General features: G+C 43.1%; 1 protein-coding gene across 13 annotated transcripts in view; it reads right to left on the reverse strand.

Annotated features, from left to right (window-relative positions):
* CAMK2B (calcium/calmodulin dependent protein kinase II beta) overlaps positions 1–16,648 on the reverse strand; it is a 203,923-nt gene that overhangs the window by 91,343 nt on the left and 95,932 nt on the right. For all 13 annotated transcript variants that reach the window (XM_079954994.1, XM_079955003.1, XM_079955002.1 and 10 more), the window contains exons 3-4: positions 13,512–13,571; positions 4,505–4,559 (exon numbers count right to left, since the gene is read on the reverse strand). In XM_079954994.1, coding sequence (XP_079811120.1) covers positions 4,505–4,559; positions 13,512–13,571 — 115 coding nt within the window. The remainder of the gene's footprint in view (positions 1–4,504; positions 4,560–13,511; positions 13,572–16,648) is intronic.

The following is a 16,648-nucleotide window of genomic DNA, read 5'->3' on the forward strand; positions in this document are numbered from 1 at the left end:
AAGAGGAATGCCTAGTTTACATACTCTCATTTTGAAAAATAAGCACTGGGCAATGTACTCCCTTGCCATCACCCAGGGCCATGTGAGCGCCACTGATTGGGCCTCTTCAAACAAAGAGCACAACAACCAAAGCATGGAGCAATTTGCTCCGTCTGCCTTCCTAAGCTGTGTACTGTTTCATTTCCACGCTGTTGCTGCAGCTCTAAATCTTGTTCTCTCTCCCACCCACACAGAGCTACAGATGTAATGCTTGCAACCCGCTACTTCCCTCTGTGCTGCCAATCACCTGACTACGAGGAGCTCGTGTTGCCTCCTGTGTGAGAGCCAAGAGAACAACACCATGGATTTGCAGGGCAATTTTTTTTTTGTTTTTTTGCCTCTTCAACAGCCACCTCTTTCCATTCCCTTATTCCGTGCAATTCCCCCTCAAAATGCAGCAATGTCTGCAAACTGGAACCCCCAAGGTAGTTCAGATTCTCTTTCATCACTCACTTTCGCCTAGATTCTCACCTCTATAGTTAACTTCGGATTTGACATTGCTAATTTGAATGGGAGAAAACTTAAGTCCTCAAGAAGCTTTGACAAGCCATTCTTGAGACTGCCATGGTAATGTGAGACGTTTTACTGTATGTCTGTTCAAAAGGAAAAGAATCTAGGAGCAGCTCTGCATATAGATGAATTTATTATAAGAGACACATGTATATAAGCACAATATTATGATATTGTTGCAGTGATGGCTAGCAGAAACAGGCCTGTGACAAAATGATAATTTGGGAAGCTGCTCAACAAGCTGGAACACTGCTTAGTATTGAGCTATGCTGAGCATCTGCACTTCTCAGATATTTCAGCTGGCTTTAGAGGAGCAAGCTTGAGAAGCCTAATGATGGATATCAGCTCAAATGCACTCAACATTCAGGAGGCCCTTAAGATGAGGGATGGCTAGCAAGGAAAGAAAAACAGTCAGCTGTAAAAGTATCCTTCATTTTCAGCAAGGCAAACTAGATTTGGAAGCAACTGTCAGCCATAGCACTTGAGCACTGAATTCTTCCACAACCCATGTGTTTCTCCCGATGACAGCGGTGGGGAAACTTTTCAAGTCTGAGGGCCACATTCTCTCTGGGGCAACCTTTTAGGGGCCACCTGCTGGTGGTAGGGGCAAAAGTGGGCCAAGCAATGAACGTGAATTTTACTTATGTACAATAAACTAGTTTCTACACAAACTCTCTACGCTCCATCTGGGCAAGCAAAAAGAAATATTCCAGCCAGCAAAAACATGTAAAGAGGGTACAAAGCAGGTCTAGAGGAGATGGGTGGCCTGGCATAGAGGACGCAGCCTGGGGAGAGTGCCAAGGGCCAGATAATTGGCATGAAGGGCCGCATTCAGCCCCTGGAACTGAGGCTCCCCATCCTTGAGCTATGAGAAAAACGATCATATGAACCCACTCCGTACTGGAGGCTCACGTTCAATATAAAAAGGTAAAGGGACCCCTGACCATTAGGTCCAGCCGTGACCGACTCTGGGGTTGCGGTGCTCATCTCGGTTTATTGTCCGAGGGAGCTGGTGTACAGCTTCCGGGTCATGTTGCCAGCACACTCAATATAGAATATCAATAAAGACAGGGCAGGATACAAATAAGGTAGAGGACAGATATCCAGTGCTTTTTTTCTGGGGGGATGGGGGGGACGCATACCCCTAAACATTTTGTGAATCTAAGCTTGGCCTCATTGAGGGGCAGTATTTCATTATGAGTAGGAAAATGAGAGAGTACCCCTAAACATTTTTTTTTTTAAGAAAAAAAGTACTGCAGATATCTAAAACTGTTTCCAGGCAATGGTTTTACAGGACAGGTAGATGTAGTGCACATGTTCCAGCAAACAGGTCAAGGGTATGGAAAGGGCAGCCCTAGCCCAGCAGGCCACATGGCCATTATTACAGTACTGTAATAGCTCAACATGTCTGTTTCACTGGCATCTTGCCCTTCTTGTGTAAGAGATGAGCTGAGTATAAGAATTTGTTGTATGGGTGTGTCCTGAATAGTGCAAATGCACTTCAGGAATAAGCAGCAGCTACCAACACCACCACTCCATTTGACGCTTGTCCCAAGTTTACTGATTTTCGTGTACAGTGGTACCTCTGGTTACGTACTTAATTCGTTCCGGAGATCCGTTCTTAACCTGAAATTGTTCTTAACCTGAAGCACCACTTTAGCTAATGGGGCCTCCCGCTGCTGCCGCGCGATTTCTGTTCTCATCCTGAAGCAAAGTTCTTAACCCGAGATGCTACTTCTGGGTTAGCAGAGTCTGTAACCTGAAGCGTATGTAACCTGAAGTGTATGTAACCCGAGGTACCACTGTGCAGTGTAACAAAAGCTGACCAAGGAAGACCCATGTTGGGCTGCTAGCCTTGTAAGAAAGAATGACTGTGCATTTTACTCAAAAGTAAGTCCCACTGAGCGCCATGTGATTTACCCCCTAGTGAATGAGCAGAGGATGCCACCTGAGTGACTCTGTCTAAGAAAGAGGTTATGGAAGAGAATGGAATGAGTATTAGCAGAGGTTACAGCGAGGAAGGGACGCAGGTGGCGCTGTGGGTTAAAGCCTCAGCGCCTAGGGCTTGCCGATCGAAAGGTCGGCGGTTCGAATCCCTGCGGCGGGGTGCGCTCCCGCTGCTCGGTCCCAGCGCCTGCCAACCTAGCAGTTCGAAAGCACCTCCGGGTGCAAGTAGATAAATAGGGACCGCTTACCAGCGGGAAGGTAAACGGCGTTTCCGTGTGCGGCTCTGGCTCGCCAGAGCAGCGATGTCACGCTGGCCACGTGACCCGGAAGTGTCTCCGGACAGCGCTGGCCCCTGGCCTCTTAAGTGAGATGGGCGCACAACCCCAGAGTCTGTCAAGACTGGCCCGTACGGGCAGGGGTACCTTTACCTTTACCTTACAGCGAGGAAGCAAGTGTGGGTTTAAAGTCTCTTCCCCCCCCCCCCCATCCAGTAATGCTGAGTTCCATGAAAAAAGGGAGCAATCTGTCATCTTTGTTCTTGAATAGCAAGGTATACCACCCTCCAACGTTTCAAACAGCCTCAACGAATGATCAAAGCCTCCCCATTCTGCGCAGCTTTCAGCTTCATTCTGCATATACCAGGAATTGCTTGATATTCACGGAATCAAATCTTGAGCCTATAAGGTCTCGGAAAGCACATGCAAAACCGTAACAACCCACGCAGCAGCTGGCCCAGTCCACAGCTGGGTCCTCAAGTGTCCTTTGCCATGTGGCCCGGGGGATGTAAACCTGCATTTTACTTTCAGTCCTCCCCCTGCAGGCAAGGGACATACCAAGGTCTGTGTGACTCCAGCGAAAGACAAGCAGGAGCTGCACTGACTCAGAGAAGAGCTAAATATAGCTCACTGCCTAACTGGAGCTGTCAGGGAAGAGGAGAGATGAGATCACCAGCTTCTATATCTGGAATGAAGTGAGAGGCAGCCGAGCAAAGCACACAATGTCTCCACAAGCCCCCAGACACTTTGCAAAGGCAGTCGGCACAGGACATGGCCTACAGCCATCCTGACAAAAGGAATGGGAAGAGGGACAGGCCAACATCGCTGTCTGGAGCCCTGGAGCCAACAGAGCCTTTAAAACTTATGCGGGTCTTAGTGGGCATGTCTCTGGCTAAGCAGCTGTTTAGCTACTCTGGGCATAGTGTGTCAGGGGCACTGAGTCACCCCCATCATTCTGATAGCCTTCCTCCTTCTCATCACCCTCCCCTTCGTGCTAATGGAATAGCTGCAGCTGCAGCCTTCTTCTCTCTCCCCCCCCCCCCCGTGAGGATGCCGCAGCCTGCTCAATTCCCCTAGCAGCACACAAAATTTATTCAGAATTATACCTGTATAATGCTGTATACCTGTATAATCCTTCAGTATACCCGAAGGAGCGTCTCCAGCCGCCATCGTTCTGCCCAGACACTGAGATCCAGTGCCAAGGGCCTTCTGGCGGTTCCCTCACTGTGAGAAGCGAAGTTACAGGGAACCAGGCAGAGGGCCTTCTCAGTAGTGGCGCCCGCCTTGTGGAATGCCCTCCCATCAGATGTCAAAGAAATAAACAACTATCGGACTTTTAGAAGACATCTGAAAGCAGCCCTGTTTAGGGAAGCTTTTAATACTGGATGAATCATTGTATTTTAATATTCTTCTGGAAGCCGGCCAGAGTGGCTGGGGAAACCCAGCTAGATGGGCGGGGTATAAATATTATTATTATTATTATTATTATTATTATTATTATTATTATCATGCAGGGGAGGGGGGAAACTATCCACAGTGTGCCACCAGAAAGGGGACAATCAGTGGCAACTATGATGCTGTGCTGGAGAAGTGGTGGGAGGGGGGGGTTAGTATTTTAAAGCAGATAAATTCCAGGTTAAGTTGAGTAGGGGTCTGGGTGAGCTACTGGGCAGGGACCTCAAGTGCAAGAATAGAGCATATAGTGATACAGTCACAATGGATTTCCTACTTACAGATCAAAGACGAGGTAGTGGAAGCCTTCCTCAGATATGCTATCATGGAGGCGAACTGCAAAGGAACACAAAACGATACATTACATACCTGAAATTTTCCTCCTCTGCCTTAAAACATACATTGCACAAAGTACATAAGGTCTCACGGGCACACAGCCCATGCATAGCAGCAAGGCAGCAGTGTGATGAGGCCCAGGTAACAGGCCCTTCATCTGAACATAACTGTGAGGATTATCTCAAAGCATTTAGATCACTTAGAAAGCAAGATCTTCCTTTCCACAGGCTCCTTCCCCTATCCAGCATATTGCTGCCACACTGCCTTGACCTACCAAGTCCCCGGGAGCACAGATTTATAATACAGGGGGAGAGGGAGAAAATAGACTGGGATATAATAGTAGATTGATTTTCAGTAAATCAGCAAGGATTTCTGACTCCAAATTGTTTAACAATAGGAACAACAAAATCACACACACACTTAAGAGTTCAGACAACACTTGGATAATCAGAAACGGATATTTATGTGAAATGAAGGGCTGTGGTCTCAGCTCATTTCTAATACTCAAAACAAATTGCAATCTCCAATGCAATTCCTGATCTACAGTAGGCACTTGCCTGCCCATAAACCTGTTTCTGAGCCAAACTTCTGCAAACCAGCTGGGCAAAAATTAGGTAATAAGTTAAGAAGATAAGACAAGACTTCCTGGATTAGACTAAATTCTCATCTAACCCAGTATTCTGCTTCCGGCAGTAGCCATCCAGATGGTTAGGAGGAGTTTCTAAGCGCAGCCCACTCTTTGTATCCAGTATACGGTCATCACTGCACCTGAACACTGGAAATTCCATTTTCAGTAGGAACATCATTGTTTCTGTGTAAGAGCAGAAATACCAGGCTCTTGGGCCATGGGGCTTACAGTCTAAAATCGATTCAGGAAAACAACAGATCAGGGAGTGGGGGCTGAAGGGAGGAGTAGGGAGGAGTAGGCAGAGGGAAAATGCATGCATATTTCAATTACATGTACTTTGGCTTGGTTACAATAAAGCAGCCTTCCCTATGGATGTTTTGGGCTACAAGTACCATCAGCACTAGCAAGTGGGGCTAACGATCGAGGATTATGTAAGTTGTGGTTCACAACATCTGGAGGTCACCAGGTTGTGGAAGGCAGTATGGAAGAAGGGCTACAGAAATGAAGGGGCAGCAATTCCAGAGGGAACAGGAAAAGGGAAGGAGAGGTTGGGCTGGGGGGGGGGCAAGAAATAGGAAGGAGGGAGAGGACAGGTGGCTGCCAGAATGCTTGCAATGGGTGTCTCAAGCACAATCAGGAGTTCAAGCTGTCAGTTATCTCCCTTGAGAGTCTGGTTGGCACGCCTGCTTGGTGGGAACAAACCCAACTCAATTAAAATTCATTTATCAAGAAAGCCACGTAAAAGGTGCATAAGGTTACAGGACAATCTAAAATTTGGAGACAGAAGTCCAAAATATTTTCTATGGAGACACGCTAAAAGGTTTAGAAAACAGCTGGGTGCTTGTTTGTTTTCTAAACCCAAGAAAACCATTCAACAATCTATGATGAAATTAAAATATGTCCAAGGTACTGAAGAATACATATTTTAGCAGTATAATAATGCCACTAAAACTTATGCCAGCTTAAAAATAAATAAATCTCTTGGTCATATGTTTATTTGAATATTTGAAGTAGAAAATATTGTAGAAGATCCACAAATCTCCCATAGCACTGAAACACCTCACTTGTGACAAAGTAGGATGTAAGTCTCTAACCCTACATTTCTGCTCTGCAAACAAATAATAATAATAATAATAATAATAATAATAATAATCCATTATAAGCTAACGAAGTGGCTATGGTTGCATGTCATAGTCTGAAATGAGAAGCAGGCTGATACATACTGCTCATATTGGACCTGCGGCTGTTCTTCCCTTTAACAAGCTAAGAAGAGACAGAAAATGGTGCTGGCTTACCGGTGAATCAATGCTCATGGTTTGTTTCCCTCCATGCAAACTTTGAGATGAAGCCAAGAAAAAACCTTTACTTCCTCTAAAGGTTTGGAGAGAAATTACAAGCACTGGTTCACATTTAACCATTGCTGTGGTCCCCGCCCCCCTTTCTGGTTCAGGAAAAAGAGGAGCAAAACACAATTTGAGCAACATGCACCGGCACGTCCACGATAACCCATAGTTCGTTTCTGGCGCAAGTTTCCTATAAGTGCCAACCATCACAAAAAGTAATTTCTGGCTGAACGTAGAGGGACACTTAATTTTTTCTTTAATAAACACACAGCACATCCAAATCTGCCACCCTGGGCTCCTTCAGGAGGAAGGGTGGGTTATAAATGGAATTATTATTATTGTCAGGGCCTAGGTTAAAAATGGAATGGTAGAGCAAACAAGCTCACATACTAACTAGTGGAATGAATAATAGCAATAGAGTAGTCTTCCCTACGACATAGATCTAGCTATCCACAATCCAGGTATGGAGCTGTTTCTTTTGGTCTCTACTAATGCAGCTTGCTTTATTTATTTATTTATTTATTTATTCATTCATTCATTCATTCATTCATTCATTCATTCTCCCAAAGGCCCAGAGGTACATTTAAAAAGACTTTACTATAGCATGAGAACTGGTGTGAAAATAGTGGCACTGATGGATCTGAAACATTATTAGAGGAATTAGATGTTTTATGGCCCCTCTAGAACAGGGATCTGGATACAGGGTTTCTATATATCTATATAATGGGACTGTCTTATTGCATATTTTAATTATGGATGTTTATGTTTTAATGGGATTGTTTTCACTGAGTGTGTGACTGAAAGAGGAAGACAGTTTGTGTGCCTGTGTGTCTGGTGAGTGTCTGCGGTGTACAAGAGAGTACACATGTGCATATACAGGTGCCATCCCCACCCGTGGTATGTGGCCTTTGCAGGGATGGCTGAGAGAGAGAGAGATAGACAGATTAGATGATAGATAGATAGATAGATAGATAGATAGATAGATAGACAGACAGATAGACAGACAGACAGACAGACAGATAGATAGATAGATGATAGATAGATAGATAGATAGATAGATAGATAGATAGATAGATAGAGATAGATGATAGATAGATAGATAGATAGATAGATAGATAGATAGATAGATAGATAGATAGATAGATAGATATAGATAGATAGATGATAGATAGATAGATAGATAGATATAGATAGATAGATAGATAGATATAGATAGATAGATAGATAGATAGATAGATAGATAGATAGATGATAGATAGATAGATAGATAGATGATAGATGGATAGATGATAGATAGATAGATAGATAGATAGATAGATAGATAGATAGATATAGATAAATATGTCTTAGTTTACAAAATTACGTGCATTGTCTCTTTTCAAGTTGCATTTTCTACAGATCAGGTTCATTTGTTGTGAGACATTAGTGTTGCATACACTGTTAGGTTAGGAAGAAAAGAGGGGGAAAGAGGGGAGGGGAGAATGGTGAGTGGGGTGGGGTCAGGTGGCAATGCTTCTATTCTTCTACTTAGTGTATGTGTGGGGTTTTGAGTCAGCGTCACTTGTGTGAGTTCTCTTACTATTCGCTTGTTGTATTTTCTTGGTGGTGAGAGAGGTTGTGGGTGGCCTAGGGGGTGGTTGGTTGTCTTTGGTTGGCTGTAGTGAGATTTGTTTTTGTGTGTGTGAGTATGAGTGTGTGTGTGTGTTTGGATCAGGTTAGCCAGATTGATTCACATCAGCGGATTCTTGTTGTTGTCTTGTTGGGCTATGTACGTGATAAAGGTGAGCCATACGAGGGTGAAGGTGTCTTCTTCTGTTTGTTGCCATGTCAGTTTCAGTTTATTGGTTAGTTTTTCTAATAAGCCTGTTTCCTGTACTATTTGATACCTTTGGTCCATGCTTACTCCTGACAGGTCTCTCCAGTGTCTGGCTATGATGCTTCTGGCTGCTGAGAATAAGTGGGTTATGAGCTTTTTATGATGTGAGTGGGCATTATTATCTTGAAAGATGTTCAGTGGAGGAGTGGCTTATTTATGTTTGTGTCATTGGTGTTCGTACTTGTAAACTGCTTAGAAGTCTCTATGCACTAAGAGGTATATAAATAAATACATTTATTGTCATCTTCTTCTTCCACCTGCTTTCTTCCACCTGCCTTGCCCCACTCTCTAGTCTATGTTTCTCAATTTGTATTGTATTATTTTATGCACTGTGGCTTGCAGTTGTTTTATTGATTGTAATTTTGAAATGTTTTATTGTAATTGTTAAGAGTGGGTTTCTGATTAATTTTTATATGCTGATATTATTATTCTATACCATTCTAATGATTATTGAATGTTAGCTTTAAAATAAGCAATCTACATCAAATAAAGTGTCTTTTATTATCACATTTTTGTATTGCATTAGATTGTTATAAGGTGTAAGGTGTACATTCTTTGTTTCTTCAGCTTGTAAACCGCCTTGAGTATTGTAAGATAGAAAGGCAGTATACAAATTAAAAGTGATGATGATGATGATCATCATCATCTGCACTCCTTAGATGTTCAGCCCTGGGTATGTAGGTTAGATAGAAGGGGAGCCCCAGACAGATGAAATTGATGGACTATGCATAACTGAATAAATTAACAGGAAGGATTCGAAACCTGCGGGACCAGAGATTCTTAGAAGGCTGGAGTGAATATACGAACTATTTGAAAAGCAATTGTAATGAACAGATTACACTAGTAGGACTGCAAGGAAGTTTTGTAAGGAGGACTATCTGAAATATTGCAAGAAAGACTATGAGGAGAATTATTAGTTAATGATAATTAAGAGTAATAGAGAAATTAAGAAATGCAGAATAAGTGATAAAGAACAGAAAATCATCAGAGGTGTTGACAGAAGTCTAAAACATTGTATAAGATAAGATGATTATCTTATAACATATAACAATCAATGTTATATGATTGTTGGAAATATGTTTAAAAAAACTAATAAAAGTGTGTGTGTGTGTGTGTGTGTGTGTGTGTGTGTATCCCCAGAAAACATTTCAGCACAGGGTCCTTTGCACAAGGAAATAGCCCCATTAAACTTCCTTCCTTCATGTCGTGAAAACAGAAATGTCAGGCCCATTGAAATGGAGCATGAGATGCAGAACCAGGCCAAACGATTTTGCTGCCTAAAGGGAAAGAACAAATGATGCCCCTCCCTCAGTTAAGTTGCATTGCACCCAGGGCTGACCAAGATATTTTGGCACCTGAGGCAGAAGGTCCAGCAAGTGTCTCTCCCTGGGAGTAAAAACATAATCATAGTAAATTAAATAGCTAAGATTTTACTGCCTTTTCATTATACCCAAAATCAGTTGCCTTAGACTGACCCTGCATAGATGTGAAGCTCTCTTATGTCACTCAAAGAGAAAGCGGAGCAGGAAACATTGCATAAAATGAATGAAGCCCTTTTTCTTCTCAGAGTTGTGGGTATCTTTTCAGACTGAAGCGCTTCAATGTTAGATTGAACTTCCCTGCAAAGTGGAACTGGCATGAGAAAATGTGTGTGCTGCTAAATATCCTTTCCTCTCTCCTCGAAAGGTCAAGATCCAGCCCTCCTTAAGGGAAACAAAATTCATGGGCTTTTGAGACCTGGTTCTTTTTCTGTGCTTCAAGACATGTTGTTCCTCACCAGAACGAGGCTAATTAAACAAAAAGAAGGGGGAGGAATCATTTGAAAATGAAATACCACGTCTCCAAAAGTTCTTTGCAGATGAGGAGAAAACGTCTAGCAAGACAAACAAATACAGGGCCAAGGCTTATAAACAGAATTTGATTCTGCCAAAATATGACTACCACTCAGTCTCTGCACTGAAATTCATGCAGGATGATGCCTCAGTTCTGAGGGCCAGATCCCACAAAAGAACTGCACCAAGAGAGCAAATCCAAGAGAGTGTAGAATATCTACAGCACAGATTTAACACTTATTCAATAGCCATGCCTTTCCCACAGGGAATCCTGGGAAATGTGTGAGAAGGGCTAGGGACCTTGAACAGAGAGCACCAAAGTACAATTTCCAGGGTACTTTGGAGGAAACAAATTTACAGATGTGTGTTTGTACTGCAGAGATGGCTGGAAGCCAGGAATTCCTAAGAGATGGGATACTCAAGTGAGCCTAATTCACACCACCGAAGGAAAACCTGAATGCAAAGCGTTTAGGGAGAAAGAATGGCAATATTCTACAGAAAAGGGACGTGGGTGGCACTGTGGGTTCAACCACAGAGTCTAGGACTTGCTGATCAGAAGGTCGGCGGTTCGAATCCCTGTGACGGGGTGAGCTCCCGTTGCTCGGTCCCTGCTCCTGCCAACCTAGCAGTTTGAAAGCACGTCAAAGTGCAAGTAGATAAATAGGTACCGCTCCAGTGGGAAGGTAAATGGTGTTTCGGTGCGCTGCTCTGGTTCACCAGAAGTGGCTTAGTCATGTTTGCCACATGACCCGGAAGCTGTACGCCGGCTCCCTCGGCCATTAAAGCGAGATGAGCGCTGCAACCCCAGAGTCGGCCACAACTGGACCTAATGGGTCCCTTTACCTTTTCTACAGAAAGAGCTCACTATTTGTAGCGTGCAACCTATATGAATGGCAAACTCGTTCTCAGAGTGTCTGTCTTTCTGTAGCCAAAATGGCACCATCCACACACAAAAGCAAAGTATAGACAGGTGTGGGGAAAGGTTTGCAGAAGGAAAAGTAGCCTCTGGGAAAGGGATCTAGAAACAGCTCAGTGAGCATACTCAGTAGCCACGGAAAGCTGACTTTGGTGGAGGGGAAGAGAAAAGGGCACAGTTGGTTAGCTGAAACCCTCAACAGAAGTCCACATTCCAACATTTTGTTACAGGTCCAATTGCTCTTTCATAAGTATCATACTAACTCGGCAATAATATTCAGCAAACTTACTCAATAAGACAATATAGCATTAAGTCCACAGGACAGGAGAACATTATGTGCAGGAGATTGAATGCAGCATTATACTTCCCTCCCTGAAATGTCTTCACTTTGTTTTTAGTGCAAGCAAACTGGAGGTTAAAAAAGTACTCCCTAGGATCAAACAAAAACAGCTGGTTTGCCTAGCTGCATGAATGTGTCATCATGTTAAAGAAAAAGGAGGGAGTTAAGCCACATGGACACAGTGTTTGCTTTAACCTCTTGGGGTGGGGGGGTCAGCAAAACACTAAGCATTGCCCCACTGACGCTCAGCACTACCAATCAACACAAAATGTAAGGCACATACTTTTGTATTATACTGTAGATGAAGATTCTGGCTCCTGTTCTGCGTCACTGAATGACTGTAAGTGATCAAGGAAGAGTTGTCACCTCTCCTAGCAACTGTTTGCACCTTCTTATGGAAGCCTGCCTCACTTTACCACAGGGCTTCAAATAATTAGCTGGTGATATATGCCTAATAGCTTCCTTAAATCTTTTAGAACAATCCCATAGTGAAGCACAAGATCCCCGCATCATGCACAGAAAACAGATGTCTCTGTATGGACACATGCATCTTCCTTTCGCAAACTCCCCACTGCGCAAAGCCCATATACATCCTGCACACCTCACCAAGACTTCCACACCGTGGCATCTGCTCCAGCTCCATTATATAACAAACTGGTTTTTCGTTTTTCTTTTGCACTTGTGTCTGTCTCTAAACCTACCTAGAAGGTGCCCATGACGACATTGTTTCCATAGAAACTAATGTACTTCAAAGGGAGAAAAACAGAGGACTAAAAAAAGGACCAAAAAAAAAAAAAAAAAGGATTCAAACAAAATGACTGGAATAAACAGACTGCACACTGGAGCGGGTGAGAGGGGTGTCATAGTTTTAATTAGCCAGTTGTTTGAGAAGGAAAGACCTGCCCAACATGCTGCTTACTAAAACTCTTGCTCTATCATCTTTGCTGACATCAGCAACTGCAGTGGGCTTGCAAGATTACCTAGGGGTGCATTGAAACCAGCAGGGTTGAGGGGGTGTGGGATTGAGCAATCAGTTGTGCAACAAGAATGTGCAGTGCACAATCCATACCAACTGTTGTTGCTGGTTTTTTATGCCTCAATTCCCCACCCCACCCCACTTTTCCTCTAAAGAGCTCAGGTTGGTGTATGTAGATGTGATTACTCCATGTTTACCCTCCTAACAACCTAGTGGAGGAGGCTAGGCTGAGAAAAAGAGGCTCAACCACAATTTGACCCTGACTTGATATTATGGTTTATTAACTCACTGTGGTTTGTATATACCATCAGTAGCTTTGCCAGGTTTCTGCAGCCAAGTCAAAATTCCTCACAGGGCAAATAATAATAATGCAAAACTATCCGTGTTTTGTGAATAAAATAGAGTAGGGATCAGGAACCTGTTGCCCTCCAAATGCCGCTGGATTTAAACTCCAATCACCCTGACCATTGACAATACTGGCTGGGACTGATGGGACACTTGTTTCCATGCCTGAAATAAAGCAAGCAATGTAGGTGGAAAAGCATATTTTTGAATTACATCAGTGCAGAGTACAGGGGCAAGGAAAAGGTAGTATCCCATTGGTGGGGGTATAACTTTTGGGCTTGGCAGCCATATCCTCCACTTACTCAAAAAACTAGTTGTTGAGCAAAGATTTATCCCAGTCACAGGATCTGGATGTTCTAACTGCTGAATTTGGATTTTGCAAATGTAGATTGCTAGAATCTGGAGCACTGGAAGTGATGGTAATTTGGAAAGGATTGGATATGCATTGTCTGCAATGAGAGAAACATGCACAGATCTGCTGAAACAGATTCTGGACAACTGCCTTCTCAAATATGATCAGCTTCTAAGAGTGAACAAATGTTCCCCTATCTTTCCAATCACTGAAGGAGCGCTCCCACCCACAGTCCTCCCAGGAAGAACACAAAACAGGCAAGTATTGTCAACCCTGGCAAACTCTTCTTCTAAAGCGAGAAACTTTCCCCACCTCCACTTATCCCCTCCAAGACAGATACTTACCGATGTTGGAATGCTTCAGGAGACGGCAAATTCGAGCTTCTCGCTCCAACTTCTGATGATCTGAAGAAAAATAAAGAGCAAACACTCTTTAGCATGCCATCCAAATTAGCTTATTCTGAGAGTCTGTCCCTTAGTACAGTGGTGCCCCGCAAGACGAACGCCTCGCAAGACGGAAAACCCGCTAGACGAAAGGGTTTTCCGTTTTGGAGGCGCTTCGCAAAACGAATTTCCCCATGGCTTGCTTCGCAAGACGAAAATGTCTTGCGAGTTCCTGCGGCGTTTTTTCCCTTTTTTCCCCCTTTTCCTAAGCCCTAAGCCGCTTATCAGCTGATCCGCTAAAAGCCGCTAAACCGCTAATAGCGCTAATCCGCTAAGCTGTCAATGGGCTTGCTTCGCAAGACAAAAAAACCGCTATATGAAGAGCCTCACGGAATGGATTAATTTCGTCTTGCGAGGCACCACTGTACTTGGTTCTGGCCAGCATCTCAAATGCAGAGGCTAGCATTTCCCTGATATTAGACCCAATCTACACATTACAGATAGTAGAAATCTACTTCACACTGAAGATGGAGGCCATGTTTTTTAATGCCCCCCACTAATTAAACACACACACAATTCCTTACAGGTTAAAAAGAAACATGCCAAAAATAAACATTCTAGCCAGTGGCGTAGCATGGGTTGCCAACAAGACAGGTATTCTGCCCCTCTTTGTCGAAAAAACCTCCAAACACACAAAGGCATACTTCATGCATCTCTCCATACAGGGGCTGGGGTTATTAAAAGAGCCAGGCTCTCTTAAGGGGACACACAAAGTTCCACTCATGGTGCTTCTCTGACAAAAAGTGCCAAGGGCCTTTTTCTAGTTGTGGTGCTGGGAGGTGGCTGGATGGTGTGGGGAGAGGAGGGTTTGGGAGTGAGTGGCAACCCACCTCCACAAGAGTGTGCGAGAAGAGAAGAGGAAGTAAAAAGGGGGGGGGGATTCCTTTCACAAAGATTGTTTCAGAGTTAACTCATCCTATCTAGCTTGAACCAAACATGTTGTTGAAACACTACAGTATTTGATAAATTTGCCATCTCTTTAAAAGAATACAATTCTACAGCTAATACAAATACATTCCAGATACCATCAGCTTCTATCATGTTGTCCCTTAGCTGTTTTTCCCCCCACAACTAAAATGTTGGACTCATTTTTCATTCAGAGGGGGAAAAGAGCAATGGGATATGGCAGAGGCTTATAGAACTATGAACAGGCTTGAGAAAGCAAAGAAAGATAAATTATTCTCTCACTTCCTTAATGCACTTGTATTCAAGATCATTTAATTGCTAAAATTCATTGTAGTGAGTTCAATAGAAACCAAAGGATATACCTTGGACAACACATAGTTAACATGTTTTTTTGCCATGGGATGTTGTGCTGACCATTACTCATTCATCCTCTGAGGCAGAAGCAAGGAGCTACCTTTCTACATAGAAATCTGACTCTAAACTTGTAACGAAACAGCCCTAGTGTGTTAAAACCATCTCTGCAGACAACTGTTTTGACTGGAAGCCTGTAGATAAGACTTGCTTTTTTAATGTTTAAGTGGAAGAAAATGCATGCATATAGAGGATTAACTGAGTTACGCTATGATCATAATTATAATCATCATCAGTATCATTATTATTATTTATGAGTCACCTCTCATTCAAGGCAATTTACTATTGCACAATAAACACAACTAAAAGTGGCTTTTAAAATAATATCAAAACAACCTAAAATTGGTTTTAAAACAATACGAATAAAAACCCAAGGCAAAGACCAAAATGTTCATTCATTCATTCATCTGGAAAAGTTTATTGAAACCAAAATATCTTCAATTGTTGCCAGAAACTACAGATAGTGAGTGCCTTGCATCTCAACAGAGATGATGTTCGCCAAACTGTAATGATGAATGAGGTAGTGAAGTTTGGTTATCATGAATCAAGTGGAGCATGACTGACGGAGCACTCATTTCCCCAGAGGTGGAAAGGGCTGCTTGGGGTCCTTCCAACCAGTTATATATCTGTTTTGAAACTGCACAAATCTAAAAATGACATAATTTATAAGGGGAAATGGGGAGAATAAGGGAGGACAAAAAGTAGGTGAAGAGCATGAGAATATAAGGAGTTTTGCTGGACTGAACCAAAGGCCTATCTAGCTCAGCATTCTGCTTTCAGCAACCACACTCTCCTACAAATGTCAAAACTCTTATACATGGTTGTGGCATAAACCTAAGGAACAGTGTTCCATGGTAAGTCACACCACACTCAACGGGGTGCAAAGCAGAGAAACCTTAGTCTCTTCTCTTCCTAACCATCTACCCATTACCTGGCAGAAATTAGCTTAAATGTCCAGGAAAATCCAGATGTATGGCAGCCCATGTTGAAATTGTCGTTTTAGCCAATTTTCCACAGAAATAGCTCCAAAACATCCAATATCTTTGTGGTTTTGCAAAAAAAAAAAACACGAAAACAACAACTCTGCCCGAAACAAAAAAGCTCAACAACTTTTCTGTCTGGATTTCTTTTTCACTTTTCGAAAACCCAAACCAATGTGCTTGTTTCGTCTGCCGAACACCCCGTCCTTATTCAAACTTCTGTGAAGAGCCCTGTATTATGACTTCTGCACTAGAGTAGTTTGTATATTTGCATAATTTATTCCAAGGAAGATGGCAGAGCTTCCTTGATGCAGGGAACATGCAGTGCTGTTTATACCGTTTACCAACCACCTCCTGGTCTGAGTCAGAACTTGGATGAAAACTGCCAGGCCTTGAAGAAAATGGAAAGGCCCACCAAGTGCTTGGCAACAGTTGCCTAACCCTTCCTGCAACCATCCAAGCATCTACCTACAGACTTTTACGCCTTACTCCCCAGCCACATACCAAGCCAACCTCATGCCCAGTATTTTAACAAAGGATGGCAATATGCAGCACCACTGTAAGCAGGTGGTGCTATGTGCTATATTAAAAAGCAACTCACCAAATCATATAATTGCAAGGAACAAAAAAGCCACCTTAGTCCAGTCCTCTGTTACAACATTGGGCCAGTCACCATCAGGCTATGCAGATCAGCCAATGCAAATCAGGATGCCTTCGGTCTTGCCTTCTATACGGAGGGGA

This window comes from Podarcis cretensis (genome assembly GCF_951804945.1).
Source record: "Podarcis cretensis genome assembly, chromosome: 15".
Classification (NCBI taxonomy): domain Eukaryota; kingdom Metazoa; phylum Chordata; class Lepidosauria; order Squamata; family Lacertidae; genus Podarcis; species Podarcis cretensis.